Source organism: Salmo salar, chromosome ssa20, assembly GCF_905237065.1.
Source record: "Salmo salar chromosome ssa20, Ssal_v3.1, whole genome shotgun sequence".
Lineage (NCBI taxonomy): Eukaryota > Metazoa > Chordata > Actinopteri > Salmoniformes > Salmonidae > Salmo > Salmo salar.
Window position 1 is genome coordinate 47,654,746 of NC_059461.1, and position 17,671 is coordinate 47,672,416.

Sequence of the window (17,671 nt, forward strand, 5' to 3'; positions counted from 1 at the left end):
GGGCAACTCAGTGCGAATGCTCATGTGCCAATTGAATCTCATCAAGGAAAATATCAGTGATTGTATTTTGACTAACGTTTCATTAAAAAGCATGGATTTTAACGAACAAAGAAAGGCATTCAACAACAGAAAACAAACATAGGTACGCGGTGAGGGTTTAAGAATTTACATTTTTGAAGTATTGACTGCTAGCAACTTGATTGAGTCCGAGCTTAAATTCTTGGAGTTGAGATCTTGGCTATATATTCCCCATGACCCATGACAAACACATTGCAACACAATCATTATAAGTTAGTAAAGCCTGAAGTCTTTATTGAAATACCAGACATTTGAGATGCTGTACAGTGGAATTGAGAGAAATTATAAAGTTTGTCATATAGCATAGGATTTCAACATAGGGACGGCTGGTGGGGAGTAAGAGGCCAAAATAGGTGAGATAATTAAAATATTTTAGGAATGTCACAGTATATTGTAACTGAAAAGTCAGAATCCAACAAAATTTTGCAACATAGCCTACTGTAACTCATTCTCTTGGCTTGTTTTCCTGAAAGCCAGGTATCCCAATTCCAACAACGTTCAAATATGCAACTCACACACACTCATAAGAATATCAAGCAAGTCCTACGAACTGAGACAGTGAACGCTTGTGCGCAAGGTGGCAGTTAGCCATGGATGACTAGACTGTAATGAAGCTTTATATAAAACAGGCATTATATTATTAAAAGGTCAAATACTGTCATTTTTATCTCAATGTCAAATCATTTCTGGGTAACAATTAAGTACCTTTTACTGGGATTATTTTCAATTAAAATTGTCAAAAAGAAACAAAAATAGCTTTTTACCAAAGAGCAATTTCTCAAGTAAGAATTTTGCTAGGAATGTCTTGGAGTGATCTGAGTGGGGAGGGGAAAACAGAAAACTAGCTGTTATTGGCAGGAAGGTTTGGAACTCTCTTTTTCATTGGTTCATTAACTGATTTCACCAGGCAGGCCAAAACTCCATCCCACCAAAACTGGCTGAAATTTCAGGTGTTTTTTTCCCCTCAAACAGCTCTTACACTAAGAGGACTATCATTTTCACAATTTCACAGTATTATTCCAACCTCATAGTGTGGAATTATATATAAAACACAGGAAATAACGGTTTTGACTGCACTGGGCCTTTAAAGTCATTCATTGTTAGGTAGAAGTACAGTTTGAATGTTGCATCTCTGGTTATACTATAAGTATATACATTACTGTGGCAGTGGAGACAGGTTTAGGACTATGTTTGAGGATAATATTACCTCCTCTTTAATCTATTACCCAAACTAAACTCAACAATGTTGCATACATACATACAGTACATCATGTAGGACGTGAACAGTTAATTGATTAGAGTTGATTAGAGAAACCAAAAAAATATAATTAGGAGAATCGTCCATTTTAGAGAAAGGTACATTTTTCAGACAGTATAAAACAAGTTAATAGCCTAATAAGGTACAGATTTGTTTTTCATACATTTTTCTCAGGTAAAATACATCATATTTATTTTCTAGTTCTCAAAAATATAACTAAACCATAGATGAGAGTGAAAGATAGTAGGAAGAAAAGTGAGTACTTCAGTTGAGGAAATGTAATCAACACTTGATTACAATACTGATTAATTCTGTCTTTAAAAACAGACACACTCCAGTGCAACAGTAGAATGTCCTGTGGCTATGCCAAGGCTAAATGATATGTAAACATTCTCTGTTTTTGGTTGTTCCTGCATGTCAGTCCTTTGAATAGTCTGTGTGCCCTCATCAGTACTACCCTACTGTACATAGAGATGCTTGTAGATGCTTGGAGTCCTACTTGCTGAGGTAAAACATTTATGTTTGTTAGATGTCTCTTCTCTGGTCCCATCATGACTTCAACAGAGAAAAGTGATATATTCCAGTTTTTCCAAGCAGCGATTTATGGTATTGATATATAAACTGGATGTTGGACCCACGTGGTACAGTACAATAGCTTTGCACAGAACAGTGTGGGGCCTTGAGGGTGAGACCTATCGCTCTGACTTGACCTTGTAGCGCAGCACTAGGTAGGTGGCGAATCGGAGAATCACGAAGAAGATCCCCAGAACGATGAAGTCCATGTAGAGCTTGGCATCCTCCACGTCCAACAGTTGGAGGACCTCCTCAGGCTTCTGGAACTTACACACTTTCCCCGGACAATACAGATAGGTACGGTTCATCCCGTATATGGACAGGATCACCCCCTCAAAGCCGTACCTGGGAGGCAACACAGACTAATTGGTCTAAAATCTAGATTAAACCAGATTACAGGTATTGTTATTATTTACAGGTCAATACAATGCAAAGATGGAAATAACCACAGTGTTCCTGTGCATTGGCATATTTTACCCCTCTTTCTTTTCATATTTTATTGAGATAAGCAGGCATGAAGTGAGTAGTGGTGTAACGGTTGTCGTCTGGAATGGAGGACCAAAACGCAGCAGGAATATGGATGCTCATCTTGATATTTATTTTGAACCAAGAAAACACCAAAATAACAAAAGAAGAACTCACAAACAACAAAACAGTCTTGCCATGCTCACACACGCAAAACAAGAAACAATCTCCCACAAACACTAAACCAAACAATTACCCATATATAGGACTCTCAATCAGAGGCAACGAGAAAGCACCTGCCTCCAATTGAGAGTCCAACCCCCCATTAACCTACACATAGAAATACACCAACCCAGATAGAACATAGAAGTACAAAACATAGAACATAAACCAAAACCCGGAAATAATAAATCAAACGCCCTACTAAATAAACCACCACCCCTAACCACATAAAACAAATACCCTCTGCCACGTCCTGACCAAACTACAATAACAAATAACCCTTATACTGGTCAGGACGTGACAAGTGGAGACAATTATAGGTACAGTGGCAAGAAAAAGTATGTGAACCCTTTGGAATTACCTGGATTTCTGCATAAATTTGACATCAAATGTGATCTGATCTTCATCTAAGTCATAACAATAGACAAACGCAGTGTGCTTAAACTAATAACACACAAATTATTGTATTTTTCTTTTCTATATTGAATACATCATTTAAACATTCACAGTTTAGGTTGGGAAAAGTATGTGAACCCCCTAGGCTAATGACTTCTCCAAAAGCTGATTGGAGTCAGAAGTCAGCTAACCTGGAGTCCAATCAATGAGACGAGATTGAAGATGTTGGTTAGAGCTGCCATGCCCTATAAAAAACACTCACAAAACTTGAGTTTGCTGTTCACAAAAAGCAGTGCCTGATGGGAACCATGCCTCGAAAAAAGAGATCTCAGAAGACCTAAGATTAAGATTCTTTGACTTACAGTATATAATGCTAGAAAGAGTTACAAAACTATCTCTAAAGGCCTCGATGTTCATCAGTCCACGGTGAGACAAATTGTCTATAAATGGAGAAAGTTCAACACTGTTGCTACTCTCCCTAGGAGTGGCCGTCCTGCAAAGATGACTACAAGAGCACAGCGCAGAATGCTCAATGAGGTTAAGAAGAATCCTAGAGTGTCAGCTCAAGACTTACAGAAATTTCTGGAAGATGCTAACATCTCTGTTGATGAGTCTACAATATGTAAAACACTAAACAATAATGGTGTTCATGGGAGGACACCATGGAAGAAGCCACTGCTGTCCAAAAAAAACATTGTTGCACGTCTGAAGTTTGCAAAAGAGCACCTGGATGTTCCACAGCGCTACTGGCAAAATTTATTTTGACAGATGAAACTAAAGTTGTGTTGTTTTGAAGGAAAACACACTATGTGTGGAGAGAAAAAGGCACAACACACCAACATCAAAACCTCATCCCAACTGTAAACTATGGTGGAGGGAGCATCATGGTTTGGGACTGCTTTGCTGACCTCAGCTTGCTTTCATCGACGGAAAAATGAATTCCCAAGTTTATCAAGACATTTTGCAGGAGAATGTAAGGCTATCTGTCTGCCAATTGAAGCTCAACAGAAGTTAGGTGATGCAACAGGACAACGACCCAAAACACAGAAGTAAATCAACAATAGAATGGCTTGAACAGAAGAAAATACGACTTCTGGAGTGGCCCAGTCAGAGTCCTGACCTCAACCCGATTGAGATGCTGTGGCATGACCTCAAGAGAGCAGTTCACACCAGACATCCCAAGAATATTGTGGAACTGAAACAGTTTTGTAAAGAGGAATGGTCCAAAATTCCTCCTGACCGTTGTGCAGGTCTGATCCGCAACTACAGAAAACGTTTGTTTGAGGTTATTGATGCCAACGGAGGTTCAACCAGTTATTAAATCCAAGGGTTCACATACTTTTCCCACCCTGCGCTGTGAATGTTTACATGGTGTGTTCAATAAAGACATGTACAATTATAATTGTTTGTGTGTTATTAGTTTAAACAAACTGTGTTTGTCTATTGTTGTGACCTAGATGAAGCTCAGATCAAATTGTATGGCCAAGTTATGCAGAAATCCAGATCATTCTAAAGGGTGTACATACTTTTTCTTCCCACTGTAGAAGGCGTAAAGCGTTGAACTCTGGGGTCGAACCTCCACCGCTAGTGGTCATGTTATGTATAGTTCAAGGTCAGCAGCGCTGCCACTAGACCAGACTACAGCACGAGTGGGACATACCTGACATAGGACACATAGGAGCTCCATTGCAGGTACTTGGGAATGGTGTCAAAGTTGACGAAGAAGCCCGAGAAGAGAAGGACAGGAATGGCAGTGACGGGGCCGACAAAAGTGGCCACCTGTGGACAGATAGGCAGGTAGAGGGGCTAATGGTCTGTACACATTGCAAGTGACAAGTAATTTAATGGTGCTCTTGGACAAAAGTAGATCTGGTTGTTCATGCAAACAGATGGGAAATTAAGTCCCTACATTGTTTAGGTTGCGCTAGGGTAGTACAGACTAGGAGACACATACTCATGAAGGCTACATGTGCCAATGCAAAGTGTTAAGAAAATTAGCTAGATGGTGAAACATTAGCATTAGTTAGTTCCAGCAGGTACCTGGAGGTTGGTGGAGGCAGCACCAACCAGGAGCCCTAGTGACTGGGCTACTAGGGCCGTGCAGATGGACAGGGCCAGGAAGAGCAGGAAGCGGGCGGCCTCCGGAGGCTGATCCGTCATCCAGTACACTATACTGCAGTACATGACGGGACAGAGGACCTGGGGAAGAGCGGGCCGTACTGTACATAAACACTGGGTGGCACTGCTGTATCTATGTTGTATTATGCTGTTGGGCTTTCTGAGACTCAAACGCACACACTTTCTCTTTCCCACTTGCGCGCACACACACACACACATTTTGCTGTGTGCCTGCTTTGTTTGGATGACCAACTCACCTGGAATGGAATGTCAGCCATGGTCTTAGCCAGATAGTAAGCCTTCAGGCTGTACCAGTAGTTTAGATGTTCCCTCAGAAAAACGGACATCTCCAGAGGAACTGCAGGTCAGATATTACGAAACGGCAAGCAATAATTAAATAGTCTGCCTTCTTTAACATACTTACCAATGTCATGGATCCTAGGGGATCCCTGGGAAACAATGACGTTTGTTGCTGAATGGACTATCCAATGGACTACCCTGACTAAATAAATAAAGTTGAATTGACATTGGTTTTAGTTAGCCTAGTAGAGTTAACAAATGCTTATCTGACCCTTCAGGGTAAGCTAGCTTGTTTAAACCTAGGGTTAATGATAGCCCTAGGGCCTAGGCTAAGAACATGCATTGTGAAAAGACTTTGGTTGCATCCCAAATGGCTTTATTATATTCTATTCTCTATTTAGTGCACTACTTTTGACCAGGAAATAGGGTGCCATTTAAGGACGAAACCATTGACTGCAAAGTTCCTCCTGGTGAAACATCAGTACACACTTTGAATGCCTGTAAGCTTAAAACAATACTGATTAACGAACAAGTCCCCCTCACAATTCGGTCAACTCACATGTGAGCACAGTGGGCATCAGAGCTCCGAACATGAGGAAGAGCATGGAGAAGAAGAGGAAGCCGGTGTTGTTGAAGACCTTGCTGGCGTCGTTGCCAATGTTCAAGTAGAGCAAGCCGATCAGTACTCCTATAGAGATGTGGGACATCAGCCTTAGGTGTGTCAACACCTGAAACAGAAATGCTCACAATGACTCACGGTATGCATGCCCTCCTCTCTTATACAATTCACTCATCCTCATGTCACTGATGTATGTATGGGGCAGGTTTATAAGCATGCTCAATGGAGAATCTCATTTAAAAGTGACTTGTCCACTAATCCATGGCTAGGCTTAAGACTAGCCCAAAAAGTTGATGTATACATGCGTGCTATTGCTACCTGTTAGCACCCAGCTACCCGAGGAACCCCTTGTAATTCTAATCACATACCTGGTCTCGACATATTGTTATCAACGTTCTATTGAAGAGAATGCAAAACTGTGTCAAAGTGCTTGTGGCAAATGAATGGCTCTCAATGGCTCCTGAGTCCTGTGAAAAGAGACAGACGGGGGCATGTCAAGACAAAACAGAGTGCCACTGTCTAAAGTCTGCGTGTGAGTGTGTGTGCGTGTGTGTCAGTGAATGGGGCTTATTCCTTAGTGATTCTCAGTTGTATGTAGCATTAGTACTCACCTTGAGGCACTTTGTTGGACAAACAGCGGGTGTGTCTTTTTTGTCACATGAGTTCTTCTTCTCCTCTATGGCACACATTCCACCCTGGGCCGCCTCAAACAGAACAGGATTCCAATCTCCATACTCCCCCGATGCCACTTCGATGACTGGGACAGAGAAAATCCTGCTAACAATTTCTATGAATACCCTGTTACTACAATACATTATGCATAGCTAATAATGCCTTAAAAATACAGTTATATTGCCTTATGAAGAGGGTATTAACGCAACCTGGCAGAGGTCTGCAATGTGGGGCAAAAGACAAAGATATTTAACGGATATTAAGTGTATGTGCTCTGTTCTGAGGTCCCATTGAACTCACTGAAATCTGCCGGGTTGTGGTAGGTGGGACAGTGGAGCCCCAGGTTCTTCAGATAGGGGATGAGGTATGGGACGGTGCCTTTGTATATGCACTGGCCCTGACTCAGGATGTACAGCTGTGGAAGGACAAGACAACACATCAGGTGGAGAGAAAGACACAGCTGGTCCGTGGGTGGGGACCGGAGTATTTCCTGATCACGTGACCCTACCAGAAAAAACTCTGGGCTTTTATACAACTAGGGGGGCCTGGAAATGTTGTGGTCTGGTCGGGTTACAGGGTTAGGAAAAACTCCTCTTCCACAACCAGGGGACAACTATCACAGCTCCGTATGGTCTCTCAGTGTTCATGTGTTGTCTAATCATTTGATGGAAGTGGACAGAGAGGCCTGTTTGTACCTTATCAAACATCTCAAAGAGTTTGGCGCTGGGCTGGTGGATGGTGCAGATGATGGTGCGTCCCCCCAGGGCTAGAGATTTCATAAGAGAAACCACTTGGTAACAGGAGGCACTGTCCAGTCCACTGGAAACAACAGACATAGACAGGGAGAGAGTTAGGGAAGCAGGACCAGCAGGATACCGGTGGTTGACAAACAACCGCTATTTCAAATGAATGTGTGTAGCGGGGTGCGTAATTGGCGGCAGAGAAGTCAGGCACAGGAGAGCAGAACTGGGTAATAACCAAAGATTTATTAAGCAAAACCAATGGCAACCAGAACAACAAGATAAATGGGCACAAAAATAACCCGTCGTGCTCTCACGGGGAACGTGCACAAGCACTACAATAAACAATCCCACACAAAGACATGGGGGGGAACAGAGGGTTAAATACACAACAAGTAAATAAGGGGATGGAAACCAGGTGTGAGGAAAACAAGACAAAACAAATGGAAAATGAAAAGTGGATCGATGATGGCTAGAAGACTGGCGACGCCGAGCGCTGCCCGAACAAGGAGAGGACCCGACTTCGGCGGAAGTCGTGACAATATGGAATGTACTTTATAACACTACGAGTTCCCGTGTGGCTCAGTTGGTAGAGCATGGTGTTTGCAATGCCAGGGTTATGGGTTCAATTCCCACGGGGGACCAGTATGGGGAAAAAAATGTATGAAATGTATGCATTCACTACTGTAAATTGCTCTGGATAAGAGCGTCTGCTAAACGACTAAAATGTAAAAAAAAATTGTATGTCCAATTTACTCCAGCCCAAAACTCAGGCTACTGATGGCTAAATAATTAGAATTAAATTCCATACAACTTTATTAATCCCTGAGGGGCAGATAGAAAGGCACTTTCTGTGCATGGCTACATTTCACATATTCTGAAGGAAAAGGGGGATTTAATCCGTGGTGGAGGTCATGTTACATCATCAGTAGTGTCATGCCTACTCCCGCTGCCCCTCTCCAGCGCTCGACATCGCCGGTCTACTAACCAGCGGTCCTGGCACCATCATTACGCACACCTGGACCTCATCATCATCTTGATTACTCTCCCTTTATTTAGCCCTCAGTAGCCTCAGTCATTAGGCAGTACTGGTTTCGTTCACGTTCAGTACGCTTCTCCTGTTTTGTTTATCTCCCTTCTCTTATCATTAAACTTACCTTCTGCACCTGCTTCCTGACTCCAAGCACATACGTTACAAGTAGGACCAGGAGTTTTTCCTCCAGGCCTTAGATCAAGTAACACTGCCACACTACACCACCAACAAGAATGTACAAGGGCTTATCTTGTCCCATAGTTGATGGATCAGGTAGACATGGTGACATAGTGAGCCTCTTACCTGGTTGGCTCATCAAAGAACATGACTGGGGGATTGTTGACTAGCTCAAGGGCGATTGCCAGTCGTTTACACTGCCCCCCAGATAGGGAGCTGGTGCGAGTGTAAGCACACTCCTGGAGCCCTAGAGCAGTCAGGATCTCATTCACCTACACACACACACACGCAAGCACACGCACCCACACACACACATTGTCTACCTTTAGTAGGTTAACACAAATCACAGTCGTATGTATAATTTCACACATCTGCAAGTTGTTCATTTCTGTCCAACTCACCAGTTCTTTTTTCACTTCCATAGTTTCACTGAGCTTCAAGTTGGCCGAAACCTGAAACAACATCAAATCCATAGAATACTGTAATTTAGCTATGTTTTAGCCATGAAAATGTACGATATCCACTTGAAAATGTATGTTTTCCACTATTCACCCTGCAGTACATCCAGTGGATGGCAACAATCACCACTTTCTTCTACACCTCACATTAGTCCATCATTGCTGCATAATAACAAACCACAAACATACAACCTATTCTCCCAATAAGAACATGTGTCTGGTTCATGTTCATTAGGCACCAAATGGAAGAAAACGGACTGAAACAGGGAGGGACTACCCAGATTGGTCCAATAATAATCTTTACTTTTCAGTTACAAAACTCGTTCAACTGTGTGCCCTAATGAACACGACCCTGTTCTCTCACCATCATGGCTTCCCGGACAGTGAGGTGCAGCAGCAGCATGTCATCCTGCATGATATAACAGGACATCTTACGAAACGTGCGGAGATCTCTGGGTTTCCCATTCACCAGGATCTTCCCTTTCATGCCTGTTTCCCTAAGGAGGACACACAGGAGTGGAGAATGGACGAATACAAATGTATTAATTTGACTATTCCTGGTGCAGTAACATGATGATTCATAATAAACACACAGGTTCAATTCTATCAAACCCACATTATCTGTGGCTCTTTTCCCATGGTCAAACACATCACACAATTGTTTAAAACATCCCAAAATGGTTTTGGGTAGTGTGAAAACCTAATACTAGATACTAGACCTTCCTCACAGTTACTTTAGATGCTTCCAGTTTTTACAATAATAATGTTATGTGTGCAGGCAGACGTTTGTAAACAAAGACAATGAGTTAACATTCCACTCACAGTGGAATGAAACAGAGCAGGAAGACGTTTTGGGAAATTGATGTCAGACAAGAGGTGTTAGTTGAAAATGGGGATGAATACTTGAATAAGCAAAAATAAGTGTTTGCAGGTAGTGTAAGCTATGCAAAAGCAGTGCAGAGCCGTTGCTGAGAGGTAACGTTACCCGCTCATATGCACATGTAGGACCCCTAGAGACCGGGATTCCATTCCTGCCTCAACCCTTTACCCTGTTACACCTTTCTCCCTCTCCCTTTCTGATATATCTGAATAGAACATAAAAAATATATGTACGGTAGACTGGTGTTCCATTCTCCTTTAAAACAAAAAACTATGCAAAAGAATGATAACAGCCCTCTCACCTGTAGCCAGCCAGGATGTTCATCAGAGTGGACTTGCCGGCCCCTGAGGGCCCCATGATTCCAATCAGCTCTCGGCTGCAGAACCTCCCTGACAGGCACTTAAGTAAGGCTTTAAAACCTGGAAAAAGACCAGACACTTAGAAAATCCCTCAGAGAGATCAGTGAGATTGTATTGTGTAAGGAATAGGTCCATTTATGCAGTGGTGTAAAGTACTTAAGAAAAAAATTCTTTAAAGTACTACTTAAGTAGTTTTTTTGGTGTCTGTACTTTACTATTTATATTTTTGACAACTTTTAATTTTACTTCACTACATTCCTAAAGAAAGTTATGTACTTTTTATTCCATACATTTTCCCTGACACCCAAAAGTACTCATCACATTTTTAATGCTTAGCAGGACATGAAAATGGTCAAATTCACGCACTAATCAAGAGAACATCCCTGGCGGACTCACGAAACACAAATGCTTCATTTGTAAATTATGTCTGAGTGTTGGAGTGTGCCCCTGGCTATAAGTAAATAAAAAATATTTGCTTAATATTAAGAATTTGAAACGATTTATAATTTTACTTTTACTTTTGATACTTAAGTATATTTTAGCAATTACATTCACTTTTGATACTTAAGTATATTTCAAACCAAATACTTTTAGACTTTTATTCAAGTAGTATTTTACTGGGTGACTCACTTTTACTTGAGTTATTTTCTATTAATGTATCTTTACTTTTACTCAAGTATGAAAATTGGGTACTTTTTCCACCATTACATATAAGTCACAAATGGTATGAGTTAATGCACTGAAGAGTTGATTAATTTCAGTAATAAATCAAATCGTATTAGTCACATGTGCCGAATACAACAGGTGTAAAACTTACAGGGAAATGCTTACTTACAAGCCCCTAACCAACAATGCAGTTAAAAAAAATATGGATATGAATAAGATATATAAGTAACAGTAATTAAAGAGCAGCAGTGAAATAACAATAGCGAGACTATATACAGGGGGGTGCCGGTACAGAGTCAATGTGCATGGGCACCGGTTAGTTGAGGTAATATGTACATGTAGGTATTATTAAAGTGACTATGCATAGTTGATGACAACAGAGAGTAGCAGCGGTGTAAAAGAGGGGGGGGTAATGCAAATAGTCAGGGTAGCCATTTGATTAGATGTTCAGGAGTCTTATGGCTTGGGGGTAGAAGCTGTTTAGAAGCCTCTTGGACCTAGACATGGTGCTCCGGTACCGCTTGCCGTGCGGTAGCAGAGAGAACAGTCTATGACTAGAGTGGCTGGAGTCTTTGACAATTTTTAGGGCCTTCCTCTGACCGCCTGGTATAGAGGTCCTGGATGGCAGAAAGCTTGGCCCCAGTGATGTACTGGGCCGTTCGCACTGCTCTCTGTCGTGCCTTGCGGTCGGAGGCCGAGCAGTTGCATACCAGGCAGTGATGCAACCCGTCAGGATGTTCTCGATGGTGCAGCTGTAAAACCTTTTGAGGATCTGAGGACCTACAGTTGAAGTCGGAAGTTTACATACACCTTAGCCAAATACATTTATACTCAGTTTTTCACAATTCCTGACATTTAATCCTCGTAAAAATTCCATGTCTTAGGTCAGTTAGGATCACCACTTTATTTTAAGAATGTGAAATGTCAGAATAATAGTAGAGAGAATGATTTATTTCAGCTTGTATTTCTTTCATCACATTCCCAGTGGGTCAGAAGTTTACATACACTCAATTAGTATTTGGTAGCATTGCCTTTAAATTGTTTCACTTGGGTCAAACATTTCGCGTAGCCTTCCACAAGCTTCCCACAATAAGTTGGGTGAATTTTGGCCCATTCCTCCTGGCAGAGCTGGTGTAACTGAGTCAGGTTTGTAGGCCTCTTTACTCGCACACGCTTTTACAGTTCTGCCCACAAATTTTCTATAGGAGTGAGGTCAGCGTTTTGTGAAGGCCACTCCAATACCTTGACTTTGTTGTCCTTAAGCCATTTTGCCACAACTTTGGAAGTATGCTTGGGGTCATTGTTCATTTGGAAGACCCATTTGCGACCAAGCTGTAACTTCCTGACTGATGTCTTGAGATGTTGCTTCAATATATCCACATAATTTTCTTTCCTCATGATGCCATCTATTTTGTGACATGCACCAGTCCCTCCTGCAGCAAAGCACCCCCAAAACATGATGCTGCCACCCCCGTGCTTCACGGTTGGGATGGTGTTCTTCGGCTTGCAAGCCTCCCCCTTTTTCCTCCAAACATAACGATGGTCATTATGGCCAAGCAGTTCTATTTTCGTTTCATCAGACCAGAGGACATTTCTCCAAAAAGTACGACCTTTGTCCCCATGTGCAGTTGCAAACCGTAGTCTGGCTTTTGTATGGCGGTTTTGGAGCAGTGGCTTCTTCCTTTGTCACGAACCGGCTCGAAGTTCATTACAAAAAGGGAGACAACGTGGAGATAAGGAATAACAAAATATATTTAGTAACTGAAGTAAACTAAATACAATTAACAATGGTGTGTGTAGTCAATAATCAGTAGTGTAAGTGAGTGTTTGCGTGCATAAATGTGATAATGAGGGCTGTTGAAAGGTGCCAAAGCAAACAAACAGCCACAAAAATGCCACAACCAAAATCTATAAGTGTGTCTGCATGGAGAGAGTCTCCTCAACGAATGGGGAAGAGGTGTATTTATCCCGGGACACACCCAGGCCAGGTGTGTCCCATGTCGCTGACGACCCTCCTGGCTCCGCCCACCGGCATCCTATTAAGGAAAACAAGAACAAAGAGAAAGAATTAGGTAGACAGAGTGGGAGGGTCGTCACACTTGCTGAGCGGCCTTTCAGTTTATGTCGATATTGGACTCATTTTACTGTGGATATAAATACTTTTGTACCTGTTTCCTCCAGCATCTTCACAAGGTCGTTTGCTGTTGTTCTGGGATTGATTTGCACTTTTCGCATCAATGTACGTTCATCTCTAGGAGACAGAACGCGTCTCCTTCCTGAGCAGTATGACGGATGCATGGTCCCATGATGTTTATACTTGCGTACTATTGCTTGTACAGATGAACGTGGTACCTTTAGGTGTTTGGAAATTGCTCCCAAGGATGAACCAGACTTGTGGAGGTCTACAATCTTTTTTCTGAGGTCTTGGCTGATTTCTTTTGATTTTCCCATGATGTCAAGCAACGAGGCACTGAGTTTGAAGGTAGGCCTTGAAATACATCCACAGGTACCGCTCCAATTGACTCAAATTATGTCAATTAGCCTATCAGAAGCTTCTAAAGCCATGACATCATTTTCTGGAATTTTCCAGGCTGTTTAAAGGCACAGTCAACTTAGTGTATGTAAACTTCTGACCCACTGCAATTGTGATACAGTGAATTATAAGTAAAATAAACTGTCTGTAAACAATTGTTGGAAAAATTACTTGTGTCACGCACAAAGTAGATATCCTATCCGACTTGGCAAAACTAAAGTTTGTTAACCTGTTAGGGCTAGGGGGCAGTATTTGCACGGCTGAATAAAAAAATGTACCTGGTTACTAATCCTACCCAGTAACTAGAATATGCATATACTTATTATATATGGATATAAAACACCCTAAAGTTTCTAAAACTGTTTGAATGGTGTCTGTGAGTATAACAGAACTCATTTGGCAGGCAAAACCCTGAGACATTTTCTGACAGGAAGTGGATACCTGATGTGTTGTATTACCTTTAAACCTATGCCATTGAAAAACACAGGGGCTGAGGAATATTTTGCCACTTCCTATTGCTTCCACTAGATGTCACCAGCCTTTACAAAGTGTTTTGAGTCTTCTGGAGGGAGATCTGACCGAACAAGAGCCATGGAACGATGATGGCCCATTAGACACCTGGCGCGCGAGTTCATGTTGGGTACCCTCGTTCCAATACGTTATAAAAGAGAATGCATTCGTCCACCTTGAATATTATTCATGTTCTGGTTAAAAAGGCCCTAATGATTTATGCTATACAACGTTTGACATGTTTGAACGAACGTAAATATATTTTTTCCCCTCGTTCATGAAGTGAAGTCCGGCGGGCTTAGATCATGTGCTAACAAGACGGAGATTTTTGGACATAAATGATGAGCTTTTTTGAACAAAACTACATTCGTTATGGACCTGTGATACCTGGAAGTGACATCTGATGAAGAGAATCAAAGGTAATGGATTATTTACATAGTATTTTCGATTTTAGATCTCCCCAACATGGCGGCTAGTCTGTATCGCAACGCGTATTTTTCTGGGCGCAGTGCTCAGATTATTGCAAAGTGTGATTTCCCAGTAAGGTTATTTTTAAATCTGGCAAGTTGATTGCGTTCAAGAGATGTAAATCTATAATTCTTTAAATGACAATATAATATTTTACCAATGTTTTCTAATTTTTATTATTTAATTTGTGGTGCTGACTTGAATGCCGGTTATTGGAGGGAAACGATTTCCTGAACATCAACGCCACAGTAAAACGCTGTTTTTGGATATAAATATGAACTTGATAGAACTAAAAATGCATGCATTGTCTAACACAATGTCCTAGGAGTGTCATCTGTTGGAGATTGTAAAAGGTTAGTGCATAATTTTAGCTGATTTTATGGTTTTGGTGACGCCTGTCTTTGAATTGGCACAACATTACACACAACTCTTGTAAATGTACTGTCCTAACATACTCTAAATTTATGCTTTCGCCGTAAAACCTTTTTGAAATCGTAAAACGTGGTTAGATTAAGGAGATGTTTATCTTTCAAAGGGTGTAAAATAGTTGTATGTTTGAAAAATTTGAATTTTGACATTTATTTGGATTCAAATTTGCCGCTCTTGAAATGCACCTGCTGTTGATGGAGTGCACCACGGGTGGGACGCTTGCGTCCCACCTAGCCCATAGAGGTTAACCTCTCTAGGGTAGGGGGCAGTATTTTCACATCCGGATAAAAAACGTACCCGATTTAATCTGGTTATTACTACTGCCCAGAAATTAGAATATGCATATAATTGTTTGATTTGGATAGAAAACACCCTAAAGTTTCTAAAACTGTTTGAATGGTGTCTGTGAGTATAACAGAACTCATATGGCAGGCCAAAACCTGAGAAGATTCTGTACAGGAAGTGCCCTCTCTGACCATTTCTTGGCCTTCTACACTCTCTTTATCGAAAACAGAGGATCTCTGCTGTAACGTGACACTTTCTAAGGCTCCCATAGGCTCTCAGAAGGCGCCAGAACGTTGAATGATGACTTTGCAGCCCCTGGCTGAAAAACAGTAGCGCATTTGGATAGTGGTTGATCTGAGAACAATAAGACGGGGGCGCGCGTGCATGTGAAGAGGCCATTTTACATTTTCAGTCTTTGAACGAAAAAGACGTCTCCCGGTCGGAATATTATCGCTATTTTACGAGAAAAATCGCATAAAATTGATTTTAAACAGCGTTTGACATGCTTCGAAGTATGGTAATGGAATATTTTGACATTTTTTGTCATGATACGCGTCCGCGCATCACCGTTCGGATAGTGTCTTGAACGCAAGAACAAAACAGAGGATATTTGAACATAACTATGGATTATTTTGAACCAAAACAACATTTGTGGATGAAGTAGAAGTCCTGGGAGTGCATTCTGACAAAGAACAGCAAAGGTAATCCAATTTTTCTTATAGTAATTCTGAGTTTAGTGAACGCCAAACTTGGTGGGTGTCAAATTAGCTAGCCCGTGATGGCGAGCTATCTACTCAGAATATTGCAAAATGTGCTTTTGCCGAAAAGCTATTTTAAAATCTGACACCGCGATTGCATAAAGGAGTTCTGTATCTATAATTCTTAAAATAATTGTTATGTTTTTTGTGAACGTTTATCGTGAGTAATTTAGTAAATTCACCGGAGGTTTTCGGTATGTTTGCTAGTTCTGAACGTCACATGCTAATGTAAAAAGCTGGTTTTTGATATAAATATGAACTTGATTGAACAAAACATGCATGTATTGTATAACATAATGTCCTAGGAGTGTCATCTGATGAAGATCATCAAAGGTTAGTGCTGCATTTAGCTGTGGTTTTGGTTTTTGTGACATTATATGCTAGCTTGAAAAATGGGTGTCTGATTATTTCTGGCTGGGTACTATCCTGACAAAATCTAATGTTTTGCTTTCGTTGTAAAGCCTTTTTGAAATCAGATAATGTGGTTAGATTAACGAGAGTCTTGTCTTTAAAATGGTGTAAAATAGTCATATGTTTGAGAAATTGAAGTAATAGCATTTCTAAGGTATTTGAATATCGCGCCACTCGATTCCACTGGCTGTTGACTAGGCGGGACGATTTCGTCCCACATACCCTAGAGAGGTTAACAAGAAATTTGTGGAGTGGTTGAAAAACAAGTTCTAATGACTCCAACCTAAGTGTATGTAAACTTCCGACTTCAACTGTATTACAAATCTTTTCAGTCTCCTGAGGGGGCTTTGTCGTGCCCTCTTCATGACAGTCTTGGTATGCTTAGACCATGTTAGTTTGTTGGTGATGTGGACTTCAAGGAACTTGAAGCTCTCAACCTGCTCCTCTACAGCCTCCTCTACAGGGAGTACAGGAGGGGACTGAGCACGCACCCCTGAGGGGCCCCTGTGTTGAGGATCAGCGTGGCGGATGTGTTGTTACCTACTCTTACCACCTGGGGGTGGCCCGTCAGGATGCCCTGGATTCAGTTGCAGAGGGAGGTGTTTAGTCCCAGGGTACTTAGCTTATTTATGAGCTTTGAGGGCACTATGGTGTTGAACGCTGAGCTGTAGTCAATGAATAGCATTCTCACATAGGTGTTCCTTTTGTCCAGGTGGGAAAGGGCAGTGTGGAGTGCAATAGAGATTGCATCATCTGTAGATCTTTTAGGGTGGTATGCAAATTGGAGTGGGTCTAGGGTTTCTGGGATAAACCCTAGACCCACTCCATTAAGTTTGCTGATGACACAACAGTGGTAGGCCTGATCACTGACAATGATGAGACAGCCTATAAGGAGGAGGTCAGAGAGCTGGCAGTGTGGTGCCAGGACAACAACCTCTCCCTCAATGGAGCTGATCGTGAACTACAGGAAAAGGCGGGCCAAACAGGCCCCCATTAACATCGACAGGGCTGTAGTAGAGCGGGTCGAGAGTTTCAAGTTCCTTGGTGTCCACATCCCCAATGATCTATCATGGTTCAAACACACCAAGACAGTCGTGAAGAGGGCACGACAAAACCTTTTCCCCCTCAGGAGACTGAAAAGATTTGGCATGGGTCCCCAGATCCTCAAAAATTTCTACATCTGCAACATCAAGAACATCCTGACTGGTTGCATCACCGCCTGGTATGGCAACTGCTCGGCATCTGACCGTAAGGCGCTACAGA

The 17,671-nt window shown here is 41.7% G+C and overlaps 1 protein-coding gene across 1 annotated transcript in view; it reads right to left on the minus strand.

Moving 5' to 3' along the window:
• Positions 1 to 284: 284 nt before the first annotated feature.
• LOC106612429 (ATP-binding cassette sub-family G member 4) overlaps positions 285 to 17,671 on the minus strand; it is a 34,144-nt gene continuing 16,757 nt past the window's right edge. Inside the window, exons 5-17 of the mRNA XM_045703495.1 lie at positions 10,291 to 10,408; positions 9,474 to 9,606; positions 9,053 to 9,103; positions 8,778 to 8,923; positions 7,397 to 7,520; positions 7,002 to 7,116; positions 6,641 to 6,786; positions 6,398 to 6,496; positions 5,970 to 6,138; positions 5,368 to 5,468; positions 5,033 to 5,191; positions 4,653 to 4,771; positions 285 to 2,254 (exon numbers count right to left, since the gene is read on the minus strand). Of these exons, the coding sequence (XP_045559451.1) occupies positions 2,029 to 2,254; positions 4,653 to 4,771; positions 5,033 to 5,191; positions 5,368 to 5,468; positions 5,970 to 6,138; positions 6,398 to 6,496; positions 6,641 to 6,786; positions 7,002 to 7,116; positions 7,397 to 7,520; positions 8,778 to 8,923; positions 9,053 to 9,103; positions 9,474 to 9,606; positions 10,291 to 10,408 (1,706 nt within the window). The 3' untranslated portion in view covers positions 285 to 2,028. The remainder of the gene's footprint in view (positions 2,255 to 4,652; positions 4,772 to 5,032; positions 5,192 to 5,367; positions 5,469 to 5,969; positions 6,139 to 6,397; positions 6,497 to 6,640; positions 6,787 to 7,001; positions 7,117 to 7,396; positions 7,521 to 8,777; positions 8,924 to 9,052; positions 9,104 to 9,473; positions 9,607 to 10,290; positions 10,409 to 17,671) is intronic.